The sequence below is a fragment of the Neoarius graeffei genome, chromosome 7 (assembly GCF_027579695.1).
Source record: "Neoarius graeffei isolate fNeoGra1 chromosome 7, fNeoGra1.pri, whole genome shotgun sequence".
NCBI classification, from domain to species: Eukaryota; Metazoa; Chordata; class Actinopteri; order Siluriformes; family Ariidae; genus Neoarius; species Neoarius graeffei.
The window spans coordinates 34,226,519-34,239,207 of NC_083575.1; the positions used below are offsets into that span (position 1 = coordinate 34,226,519).

The following is a 12,689-nucleotide window of genomic DNA, read 5'->3' on the forward strand; positions in this document are numbered from 1 at the left end:
TGAATGGAATATATCTGATGTACCACAGAAAAAAGCCAGTAATAATAATAATAATAATAATAATAATAATATACATACACATTCCTTTCAGGTGTTCAATGCATCTTTCTCTTTCAAAATTCTCTCAAAATCTTCTATGTTTAACGACGCAAACCTGGCGGCCATATTTGTTTACAAATTGTCACTAGCGCTGAAGTTTTACATCTCCGACGTGTCTCTTTTCCAGTTTTTCAGTGTCCATTGGTAAGTTTTTCTCTTGTAAATATGCGTGAAGAATATCTAATGGAGTTTTGGTCACCTTCAATACATCTTTCTTTTTCCTGGCGAACATAGAAATGCTTCTGCGCATGCGCAGCAGAAAACTCTCATTGGATATTCGCATCAGGTCTGATGTGTGACGTCATGTTGCCTTGACAACCATGCAATATCATAAACCATATTCAGTGCCCATTCTCCATTGGGTAGAGTGACATAATACACGTAGGATAAGCGATATGCTAACAATATTGCATGCTATCAAGCCAAATGAATGAAACCTGCTAGAAGGTAATAGAATACATGTTTTTATTCCATCGAAAAAGTGTCCTGTATGTATAACAATATTTAATACATTTCTTCTCACTTCTCCATCTCATCTGTAGGTTCTCCCAGTGAAACCTTGTCTGTGAAGGAATGGTTTGTTTTTCCCAGAAATCCACTGAAAGAACCAAAACAAGTGGTTCCAAAGCCTCTAAACCTTCCAGGTGATTGAGATATATATATATATATATATATATATATATATATATATATATATATATATATATATATATATATATTTATTTATTTTTTCTAAAAATGCTAAAATCTAAAAATGATCATTGCTTGATGTTTATTTTTAAACCCCCCCCCCAGTTAAACACAATCCAGGACATTGATAACTCAGAGATTAAGGCATTGGGCTTAACCCTCAAACTGCCCAGCTGTATCCTGTCGCAGTTGTAAGTCATGATAAAAAGCGTGAGCCAAATGAAGTAAAAGTCCATGTAATTGTACTGTAAGTGATACACATATTGATCATTCCATAAAAGTTAACAAAAAAAGTGCAAATGTCATAGTAAAGCTCTGATGATGTCTTCTACTATGTTTGCTTTATAAGACATTCAGATGTTGCTTTATGTTTATGATTATTGACATATCAACACTGAAACGTTAATAGTGACAGTTTTGTAGTAGAGGATACACAAAGCAGTGATTACAACTGTCTTGTGTCCTCAGTAAAGCTGCTTCATAGTTGCTCGTGTTCTTTAAGCAATTTGCTAAACATTTAGACTTGTGGCCAAAAATGCAATACAGTTTTCTTTAGTACAATGCTCTAAAATATCTCATCTAAGGTACAGTATATAGTACTGTGCAAATGTCTTAGTTACATGTAAAGAAATGCTGTAGACCAAAATTGGCTTAAAAATAACGAAATTAAATGTTTTAACATTAAAAGAATACTATAAACAGAAGTAAGCCATAATAAATGAAACAAAGTCAATATTTGGTGTGAGACAACCCTTTGCTTTAAAAAATGAGTGGTCTAAGAGCACAATATCCCCCGCTGGCAACTATATCTATGCTATAAGTGCTTAATACACCCTCATGAAATTGTCAAAGTACAGGTTTGGTAAGCAAGAGCCATAACTCTGGTAAAATACAACTGAACTGAATGAAATTGCATTATGTGTATTACTGACATATAACAAAGAATCCTGTCAAGTTTCATGAAATTCCTCCAAAAATTGTGAGAGGAGTTGATTTCAGAAGGTGAGTACCCTTCCCGGGACGGATAGACGGACGGACATTGCCACGACGTAATCCCCCTTCAGGCTTTTCAGCCAGCAGGGGATTTAAAAAAAAATAGTAGTCTCAGGTACAATGAGTGCAGTTTTATAAAGAAATGAGCTGTAGGTTTTACTGAGCATCTTGCAGAACCAGCCACAGTTCTTCTGGACACTTTGTCACACTTCTTAATTTTGCACCAAAACCCAGCAACCTTCATTATGTTTTCTTTTTTAATCTGAAAAGTGCTCTCTTGTATAATATGCTGCTCAGATGCAAACTTATTTTTTTCTGTAACGTTTAATTTTGTGCTGGAAAATGAACGTTTGGAACTCTGAAATGTTTTTGTACTGACTCGATAATGTAGAAGTCATCAAAGAGAAATCTATAACAAAGTCTGTATGTAAAAAAAAAATTATATGCACACTAGTGCATCTCAAAAAATTAGAATACCATGAAAAAGTTATTTTTTTCATAATTTAATTCAAAAAGGTAAACTTTCATATATTCTATATTCATTACATGTAAAGTGAAATATTTAAAGCCTTTTTTGTTTTAATTTTGATGACTATGGTTTATAGCTCATGAAAATCAGAAATCCAGTATCTCAAATTGTTAGAATATTCCCTAAGATCAGTCAAAAAAAGGATTTACAATACAGAAATGTCCAACTTCTGAAAAGTATATTCATTTATACACTCAATACTTGGTTGGGGCTCCTTTACCATGAATTACTGTATCAATGCGGTGTGGCATGGAGGCAATCAGTCTGTGGCATTGCTGAGGTGTTACTGAAGCCCAGGTTGCTTTGATAGTGGCCTTCAGCGTATCTGTATTTTTGGGTCGGGTGTTTCTCATCTTCCTCTTGACAATACCCCATAGATTCTCTCTGGGGTTCAGGTCAGGCAAGTTGGCTGGCCAGTCAAACACAGTAATATCATGGTCAGCAAACCATTTGATAGTTTTGGCACTGTGGGTAGGTGCTAAGTCCTGCTGGAAAAGGAAATCAGCATCTCCAAAAAGCTCGTCAGCAGATGGAAGCATGAAGTGCTCTAAAATCTCCTGCTAGATGGCTATGTTGACTTTGGACTTGATAAAATACAGTGGACCAACACCAGCAGATGACATGGCACCCCAAATCATCACAGACTGTGGAAACTTCACACTGGGCTTCAAACACCTTGGATTCTGTGCCTCTCCACTCTTCCTCCAGACTCTAGAACCGTGATTTCCAAATTAAATGCAAAATGTACTTTCATCTGGAAAGAGGACTTTGGACCACTGAGCAGCAGTCCATTTCTTTCTCTCCTTAGCCCAGATAAGACACTTCTGACATTGTCTCTGGCTCAGGAGTAGCTTGATATTAGGAATGTGAAAGTTGTATCCCCTTTCTTGAAGATGTCTGTTTGTGATGGGTCTTGATACACTGACACCAGCCTCAGTCCACTCCTTGTGAAGCTCTCCCAAGTTCTTGAATCAACTTTTCTTGACAATCCTCTCAAGACTGCGGCCATCCCTGTTGCTTGTGCACCTTTTCCAGCCACCCTTTTCAGCAATGACCTTTTGTGGCTTACCCTCCTTGTGGAGGGCATCAGTGATCATCTTCTGGACAACAGTCAAGTCAGCAGTCTTCCCCATGATTGTGGTTGTGTGTACTGAACTAGACCGAGAGATACACTGTGTTCATACTGTTTTACTCAAACTCGAAATGAAATATTCTAATATTTTGAGATGGGTTTTTTTATGTTTTTGTACTGTATGCCATACTGATTAAAATTAAAATAGAAAAATGCTTGAAACATTTTAGTTTGTATGTGTAATGAGTCTGTAATATATAACATTTTCACTTTCTTAAATAACAGATGGAAAATATTGAACTTTTTCACAATATTCTAATTTTTTTGAGATGCACTAGTATATATACAACCCTGATTCCAAAAAAGTTGAGACAAAGTACAAATTGTAAATAAAAACGGAATACAATAATTTATAAATCTCAAAAACTGATATTGTATTCACAATAGAACATATAGTTAGGTCCATATATATTTGGACACTGACACAAATTTTGCTTTTTTACCTGTTTACTGAAACATATTCAAGTTATACATACAGTATAATGGACATAGACATAAAGTCCAGACTTTCAGCTTTCATTTGAGGGTATCCACATTAAAATTGGATGAAGGGTTTAGGAGTTTCAGCTCCTTAACATGTGCCACCCTGTTTTTAAAGGGAACAAAAGTAATTGGACAGTTGACTCAAAGGCTATTTCATGGGCAGGTGTGGGCAATTCCTTCATTATGTCATTCTCAATTAAGCAGATAAAAGGCCTGGAGTTGATTTGAGGTGTGGTGCTTGCATTTGGAAGATTTTGCTGTGAAGAAAACATGCGGTCAAAGGAGCTCTCCATGCAGGTGAAACAAGCCATCCTTAAGCTGCGAAAACAGAAAAAACCCATCTGAGAAATTGCTACAATATTAGGAGTGGCAAAATCTACAGTTTGGTACATCCTGAGAAAGAAAGCACTGGTGAACTCATCAATGGAAAAAGACCTGGACGCCCACAGAAGACAACAGTGGTGGATGATCGCAGAATAATTTCCATGGTGGAGAGAAACCCCTTCACAACAGCCAACCAAGTGAACAACACTCTCCAGGAGGTAGGCGTATCAATATCCAAATCTACCATAAAGAGAAGACTGCATGAAAGTAAATACAGAGGGTTCACTGCATGGTGCAAGCCACTCATAAGCCTCAAGAATAAAAAGGCTAGATTGGACTTTGCTAAAAAAAACATCTAAAAAAGCCAGCACAGTTCTGGAAGAACATTCTTTGGACAGATGAAACCAAGATCAACCTCTACCAGAATGATGGCAAGAAAAAAGTATGGTGAAGGCGTGGTACAGCTCATGATCCAAAGCATACCACATCATCTGTAAAACACGGCGGAGGCAGTGTGATGGCTTGGGCATGCATGGCTGCCAGTGGCACTGGGTCACTAGTGTTTATTGATGATGTGACACAGGACAGAAGCAGCCGGATGAATTCTGAGGTATTCAGAGACATACTGTGTGCTCAAATCCAGCCAAATGCAGCCAAACTGATTGGTCAGCATTTCATAATACAGATGGACAATGACCCAAAACATAAAGCCAAAGCAACCCAGGAGTTTATTAAAGCAAAGAAGTGGAATATTCTTGAATGGCCAAGTCAGTCACTTGATCTCAACCCAATTGAGCATGCATTTCACTTGTTAAAGACTAAACTTCAGACAGAAAGGCCCACAAACAAACAGCAACTGAAAACCGGTGCAATAAAGGCCTGGCAGAATATTAAAAAGGAGGAAACACAGCGTCTGGTGATGTCCATGAGTTCAAGACTTCAGGCAGTCATTGCCAACAAAGGGTTTTCAGCCAAGTATTAGAAATGAACATTTTATTTACAATTATTTAATTTGTCCAATTATTTTTGAGCCCCTGAAATGAAGGGATTGTGTTTAAAAAATGCTTTAGTTCCTCACATTTTTATGCAATCATTTTGTTCAACCCACTGAATTAAAGCTGAAAGTCTGAACTTCAACTGCATCTGAATTGTTTTGTTTACAATTCATTGTGGTAATGTACAGAACCAAAATTAGAAAAATGTTGCCTCTGTCCAAATATTTATGGACCTAACTGTGTGTTGTGTATATATATATATATATATATATATATATATATATATATATATATATATATATATATATGGAGTGCCTAAGACTTTTGCACAGTACTGTATGTGGTGCAGAAACTGTCTAATGGATTATGTTGAAATAGTCAGTAGTGCAACAAAATGGAATGGCATGTAAAGGGTGGATGTACCTTTCGTCAGACTTTTCCAGTATTTTTATCAGTTCATAGCCAGACAATGTGATTCATAGCTTTTAAGAACCAAACATCATGCTTCTTTTGAGGGCGGGGGGTTTAATAACAGTTCTTGAAATTGTTCTTGAAATCCGCTAACCTTGTCCTCCTTGCTGCCAATCCGTTAACTGCTTACTGCCAATTAACAGGGGGAACTCCTGACCTTACTACTCTGTGGTTTGGGAATGACTCTGAGGTGAAAGGTGTCCGAGTGTCTACTTTCCTGGCTGTTTTTGACCTGCAGGACTTGACTGAAGACCTGAAATCTTTTGACGCTCCTTGCATAGCTGTGATTTGCCTCGTATCATACATAGCTATTCAGGTACGGTGAGTTTATGTGTGGCTGTGTTATACTTGAACGTACTCCATAATGCTTGCAACCTGATCACTTGTTGACTGATTATTTCAGTCTAGCTTGTTGGTTTACATAACACGTTCCTGCTTGCTTGAAATGAAAAGGCCTTTCTTTCAATTCTTTTCTCTCTCTGTTAGTTTTGTACACTAGATTATGACTTTCATTGCTTGCAAACTAAAGAGGAATATTTTTGTCCTTGTTTTAGGCTAAACACCTTTCTGTAGAAGACATAGATGCATATCTAAGCCAAGCCGTCTGTATCAGATATAAGTCTTACACCGACCTGCAGCACATGAAGGTAAAGAGTGTGTGTATTTTCCCTCCTTTGGAACTTACAGGCAGGTGAATGAAGGGCGAGGAGTTTATTTTCAGTTGGTGTGAGATTTGAAAGTGTTAACACTGGTCGATAGTTCGGTCTTTCCTTCATCATTAGCTTAAATATGGAATCTTTTCTAAAGGTGCCTTCCAGCCATGTGCATTTTGTTGTTGTTTTATCTCAAAGTCACGCCATAAACAGAAACAGTGCAGTGTTTTGTGTGTTGGTAAATGACTGAATGATTAAAGCACATTCGTGTCATGTATTCTCAAGGAGACTGACTGCAGGCTGATTTCCTTCGTGCTGCAACTCCGAGTAAATACTTCTCTTTCTTGCCAAACCAACACTTCATGAAACCATCGTTTTTCTCCCAAAACAGCAAGTCGTCTTGAACGATATATTGGATTTTCTCACTATTCAAGAATAAAGAGAAGAGAGAGACCGGGGGGATAATTTTTGGTCGCTTTGCGACATTCCTCCCAAAAACTGCTCTAATTGTGGTCTGAACCTGAGAGCAATGCTCTGGTGACAGGCTCCGAGACGTCCCCGCTGTTGACCACAGGCCTATTTCAGCTCCCTCCCTAATTTAAACCTACTACACACACTATTTAAGACATTGCCTCCACGGGCGCCCATGGTTTCGGGGTGGCCATATTGAATGTTCTGACTCCAGTGGAGATGTGGGACTAATAAGATCCTCACAGGAGATATCCAGGAAGCCACTGCTTGATTTATATATTTTACAGCTTCAGTGCGTGTATCAATTCCCCCCAGCTTCAAATGCACACACGGTCACTGTTTGCATGGTAGAAATAAATCCTGCATTTAACCCAGAGAGCTAAGGGAACTAGTTTACTCAGATAGATCAAGCTGTTTATTGATATAGTTCATTTCATTTATAATCTTTCATGTCTTTTCTCATTTTTATTCCTCAAGGATAACCTGAGGGAAATTCTGTAATCATTTCAAGCATCTACCAGGAAGCAGATAGTCTCGGTTTTTTGGGCTTTGATGCTTATTTGTTGTGAACATGTCAGCATTGTGTCTGTGTGTACGTTTCAGGAAAGGTTATGTGAGACAGGGGAGTTTATATTTCCAGCAATATGTCGGGTGGTGAATGATTGTGTTCAGGGTAGATGTGTTTTGGGGGGCACCAAGCAGCAGGTGTTGAGTTGCTGAGCGACTCAGGCAAGCGGGTGTGTGCGTGCGTGTGTGTTTTTAAGTCACAGTGGCGACAGCTTGCCGCTGGCCAGATGAAAGTGTGTGACGCTCTCCTGCCTCCCATGTGCCAGAGGGAGGCAAGAGCACCTGTTGCACACGCTATTGTTGTATCCCATCAGGAGCAACACTGTCACATCTGCCTGAAATGTGAAAGGGGGATCACAGGGGAGGAGGCAGGGGGAGAGACGAGGAAAGCTTTAAGAGCCAGACAGATGGCAGGAGAGTCTCCTGGGGCTGCTTGATACCCCCTCAATCTCTCTCTCTCTCCCCCCCCCGTGCTGCTTTGTGACAGTGAGGGAATGTGAATACACACTCGGATGCCTCTGTGTGCCCAAAGCACCAACAACTACACACACTTAACAAGGTGGGAGGGCGGGTTATATTATGGAGAAACCTTATGAAATGAAAATTTCACCCTTGTACCGAAGTACTCCAGTTGCTTCACGTGCAAAAAACAGTGTACATACTGTACACATTTTGTTTTCCCCATGTACTCTAGACTCTATTGTTCATCATTCTTTTCCTTACATGAATGTTTCGGGACTTGAAATGGCACAGATGCATCATCACACAGGTGAATGAGCTGCTCACAAGGTTAAGGGCTGCCATTAATGGTAATCTGTGCCCCCAGGCCTTTGCCTGAGCTCCACAGACATCTGGCTGGAGCAGCTTTCATTGTTTCTGTGGTCAAATGCTGGAAGAACAGCTGCTGCTCTTGCTTTCAGAGTAAAGCTCTGCGCTCTATCTCTGTGCCTAACAACTAGCTATCTTGGGTAATCATTGCCTAGATATTCGCTGGCAGGCCTCGAAGCATCTCCATTGTTTGTTTTTTTTTAATCAAAGCAAAGCAAATAGTATCCGGCTTTCAGTAAGTACAATAATGACTCAACAAGGGAATGAATTGAGTTGTAAATTATATTAAGCCAGTACGCAAATAACAATGGTCTGAATTACACTCTTGGAAAGCAAACCAACCCCTAGTCAGTGTAATATTACAATTTGTGACATAAAGGCTTGGGCTGTTGACCACTGCTGAAGCTTTTGACTTTGTGTACTGACCACCTTTTGTTTACTTTAGTGTAAGCTGTGTTTGAGAGCAGAGCAGGTGGTAGGCAAGGTTTTCATTTTGGTGTCACAGGCACTAATCAGTCAGTCCTTTTCTTATCTCCGTTGGCGGGGGGAGGTAGCCAGGTGAGCAGCGCACAGTTGAGGGTGAATCTTCCCTCCCCCATCCTCCACCCTCCCATGTACATCCTGTTATCTCTACTTTTTCTTCAGGTTACAGTCCAAGTGCTCTAGATTCAGTGTAGTCAATTATTATAAATACAGGACGCTTTTTTCGATGGAATAAAAGCATGTACTCTATTCCCTTCTAGTGGGTTTCATTCATTTGGTTTGATAGCATGCAATATTGTCATCATATCGCTTATCCTACGTGTATTACGTCACTCTACCCAATGGAGAATGAGCGTTGAATGTGGTTGGAAGACTACATGACATCGCACATCGGAGACGTAAAACTTTCGTGCCAGCGAGCGACTGTGACAATTTGTAAACAAATATGGCCGCCAGGTTTGCTTTGTTAAATATGGAAGATTTTGAGAGAATTTTGAAAGAGAAAAACGTGTTGAACACCCAAAAGGAATGTATTATAATAATAATAACAACAACAATAATAATAATAAAGGCTTTTTTGTGGTATATCGGATATATTCCATTCAGCTAGACTTATCTTCAACTCATTCAATATCATGTTAGTTGAATGGACCACTCAACGCCAGCCAATATTATTTAATTATTCTATCCACATTCACTGGAGATGAGCAATCGTGCGCTCTGATTGGCTATTCTACTACTAGGCTATCAGATCATATACTGTGAGTAGAGAAAAACAAAATGACGGAGCGTGTTGCTGAACCAACTGAGGACGAAATAAAAACTCTACACGAAAACAAAACCCCAAAAAATACAAAAAAAAGCAACAAAATATGGAATGAAAGTGTTTGATGGTAAGAACGTATCTTTTTTTATTTTTCAAGAATTATTATTCTAGCATTTTTCACAAATTGCTACTGTCATTTCACTGATTTGTTTACATTCTAAGCGGAAATGATTTAGTCGGACGTTTTGTATAAAATTTTTATTTATCGAATTTGTTAAAAATAAAAATGCTCTGTTTCTCAAAATCCAGTGAATGTGGATAGAATAAAACAATTATTCCACTCAATCTTGTCGTACGTGGCTCATAGCCAACTCGATGCTATGCGCCTCGTCAGCTATCAGCTCATGTATGACTCGATTTCGTGGAATAACTGTTAAATATATAATGGACTTTGGTGTGTTGAATTAATTGCTCATTTTTGGCAGTCTGATTTGAGGTTTTATTTTAGGGATAAGTTTCTGTTTATTTATTAACAGTATTAAAATATTAACTAATCTTTTGTATAACTGATTTGGCAGGTTCCTCAGGTGGACCCAAGGGCTGTTCACCTTGGTTCCCTCTTTGTGCGGGGCTTAAGCTATCTGATTGCCGCCAACAGTGCCTGTGGCTTTCCTTTTGCAATGAATGAGCTCATGCCTTGGAAAATCTTTGATGGCTTGCTGTTCCATTCTAAGTATCTACAGGCACACACTGATTGTGCTAAAGAGGAGCTTCTAGAGGGCAATGTGAGTAGAGAACAACTTCTTGTAAATATTGGTGATGTGGAGTGCATTAAGGTGTGAGGGAGAGATGCAGTATATTCATATACAAGGGGGTCCAATTCTTCTACTTAAAATTGGAAATAAACAAAAGGTTTTAGCATTCTGAAATATTTAAAACAAAGGAATTGTTCATTGTGGTGAATATGTGGTGAGAATTCAAGATTCTCCCCTTTTTCTGGGTCCATATTAAAATGGAAGCAAATGTGATCTTGATATTGAGCATGTTAACAACTTTGTACAGGTCAGATTTCCCTCATGCCTAATCTCTTCTGTTGAAGTATGTGTTCAGACGACACGCTGATGGATTTGATCTAAAATGGATCATAAGGTTTTGCACAAACTTGTGAAGTCCATGTAGATCAAATACACACCATCATTAAAGCCAGAAGGGGACACGGCAAATACTAAGAAACTCTGAAATTCATGTAAATATTTAAAAGATTCTATTTTTCACTTAAGTTGTTGTCAGTAATATAATTTGTAATGAAAATTGATATATCTCTCATCTCATTATCTCTAGCTGCTTTATCCTGTTCTACAGGGTCGCAGGCAAGCTGGAGCCTATCCCAGCTGACTACGGGCGAAAGGCGGGGTACACCCTGGACAAGTCGCCAGGTCATCACAGGGCTGACACATAGACACAGACAACCATTCACACCTTTCGATTACGTTCATTATGTCTTATATTGAATATTGTTAGTTTTTTCTTTTTTATCAGACATCTAATTTTTTAGGTTTGTTTACCTGACATGTTTCGACATACGACTGTCGTCTTCCTCAGAGTGTCACCGGATGTTATTGGTGACGCATCTTTTATCAGCTGATGTTTCCGAAGGCGTGGCCTTCCTGTCTGGATTGACAGGTCGGTCACGCCTTCTACTGTCAGTTCGTCCCCTGCAAGATGGCACTCCAGGTATGGGAGAGCATGTATGCTCCCTCATCTCGGTTGATGGTCCTCGGACTTCGCTTACGGATCTCTATGGCCTCCCTGATCCAGCGCTGATGTTTATTATCTTCTGTGCGGATGACACTGGACTTCCGAACACCCCATAATGCACAAAATATCCGTAGTTAGAACATTGCATGAACGCGCAGCAATAATTACAGATGCACAGGACAAAGAACAGGAAGAACAACATATACAACACGCACTGAAGGCATGTCAATATCCACAATGGGCAATATCCAAAGGGACGGAACAGGTCAAAAACAATAAAACACAGAAGAAAGAGAAAAAACAAACCAACAAACAAGAACACAGGGGAGTAGTGACATTACCATACATCAGAGGAATAACGGAACGCATTCAAAGAGCAATGAGGAAATACAACATTAACACACCTGTCAAACCACACACAACACTCCGTCAGATCCTGGTTCATCCCAAAGACAGAATACATCCGGAAAACAGATGCAACACCATATATGAGATTCCATGCCAATTATGCAATAAAACTTACATTGGGGAGACAGGAAGGAGTTTCAACACAAGAAAAAATGAACATAAAGAGTGTGAAAAGGAGACAGCTACAAGACAAACCCGAACAATAAAAGAAAAGGCACAACAGGAAAATTATAAGTCAGCCATAACAGATCATTGCAAAAGGGAAAATCATATTATGGACTGGGGGAATGCCAGAGTCATCCGCACAGAAGATAATAAACGTCAGCGCTGGATCAGGGAGGCCATAGAGATCCGTAAGCGAAGTCCGAGGACCATCAACCGGGATGAGGGAGCATACATGCTCTCCCATACCTGGAGTGCCATCTTGCAGGGGACGAACTGACAGTAGAAGGCGTGACCGACCTGTCAAACCAGACAGGAAGGCCACGCCTTCGGAAACATCAGCTGATAAAAGATGCGTCACCAATAACATCCGGTGACACTCTGAGGAAGACGACAGTCGTACGTCGAAACATGTCAGGTAAACAAACCTAAAAAATTAGATGTCTGATAAAAAAGAAAAAACTAACAACCATTCACACCTACGGTCAATTTAGAGTCACCAGTTAACCTAACCTGCATGTCTTTGGAGGAAACTGGAACACCTGGAGGAAACCCACACGGACACGGGGAGAACATGCAAACTCTGCACAGAAAGGCCCTCGCCGGCCACGGGGCTTGAACCCGGACCTTCTTGCTGTGAGGCGACAGCGCTAACCACTACACCACCGTGCCGCCCGAAAATTGATATATGAAATTATAAAAGTATCTGTTCTTATGTTTAATATCTGATCTGTCCTTGAAATGAGGATGTTATATTAAACGGCTTTTTAGCAGGGGGCAGCCATGGCCTGAAGGTTGAGAAACAGCCTTGGGCCCAAAGGGTTGCTGGTTCGATTCCCGGGACCGGCAGGAAAAATGTGAAGGGAATTGAGTGAAT

The 12,689-nt window shown here is 39.6% G+C and overlaps 1 protein-coding gene across 2 annotated transcripts in view; it reads left to right on the forward strand.

Moving 5' to 3' along the window:
- fam120b (family with sequence similarity 120 member B) overlaps positions 1-12,689 on the forward strand; it is a 38,588-nt gene that overhangs the window by 11,073 nt on the left and 14,826 nt on the right. For both annotated transcript variants that reach the window (XM_060925535.1, XM_060925536.1), the window contains exons 4-7: positions 642-743; positions 5,860-6,032; positions 6,271-6,363; positions 10,063-10,269. In XM_060925535.1, coding sequence (XP_060781518.1) covers positions 642-743; positions 5,860-6,032; positions 6,271-6,363; positions 10,063-10,269 — 575 coding nt within the window. The remainder of the gene's footprint in view (positions 1-641; positions 744-5,859; positions 6,033-6,270; positions 6,364-10,062; positions 10,270-12,689) is intronic.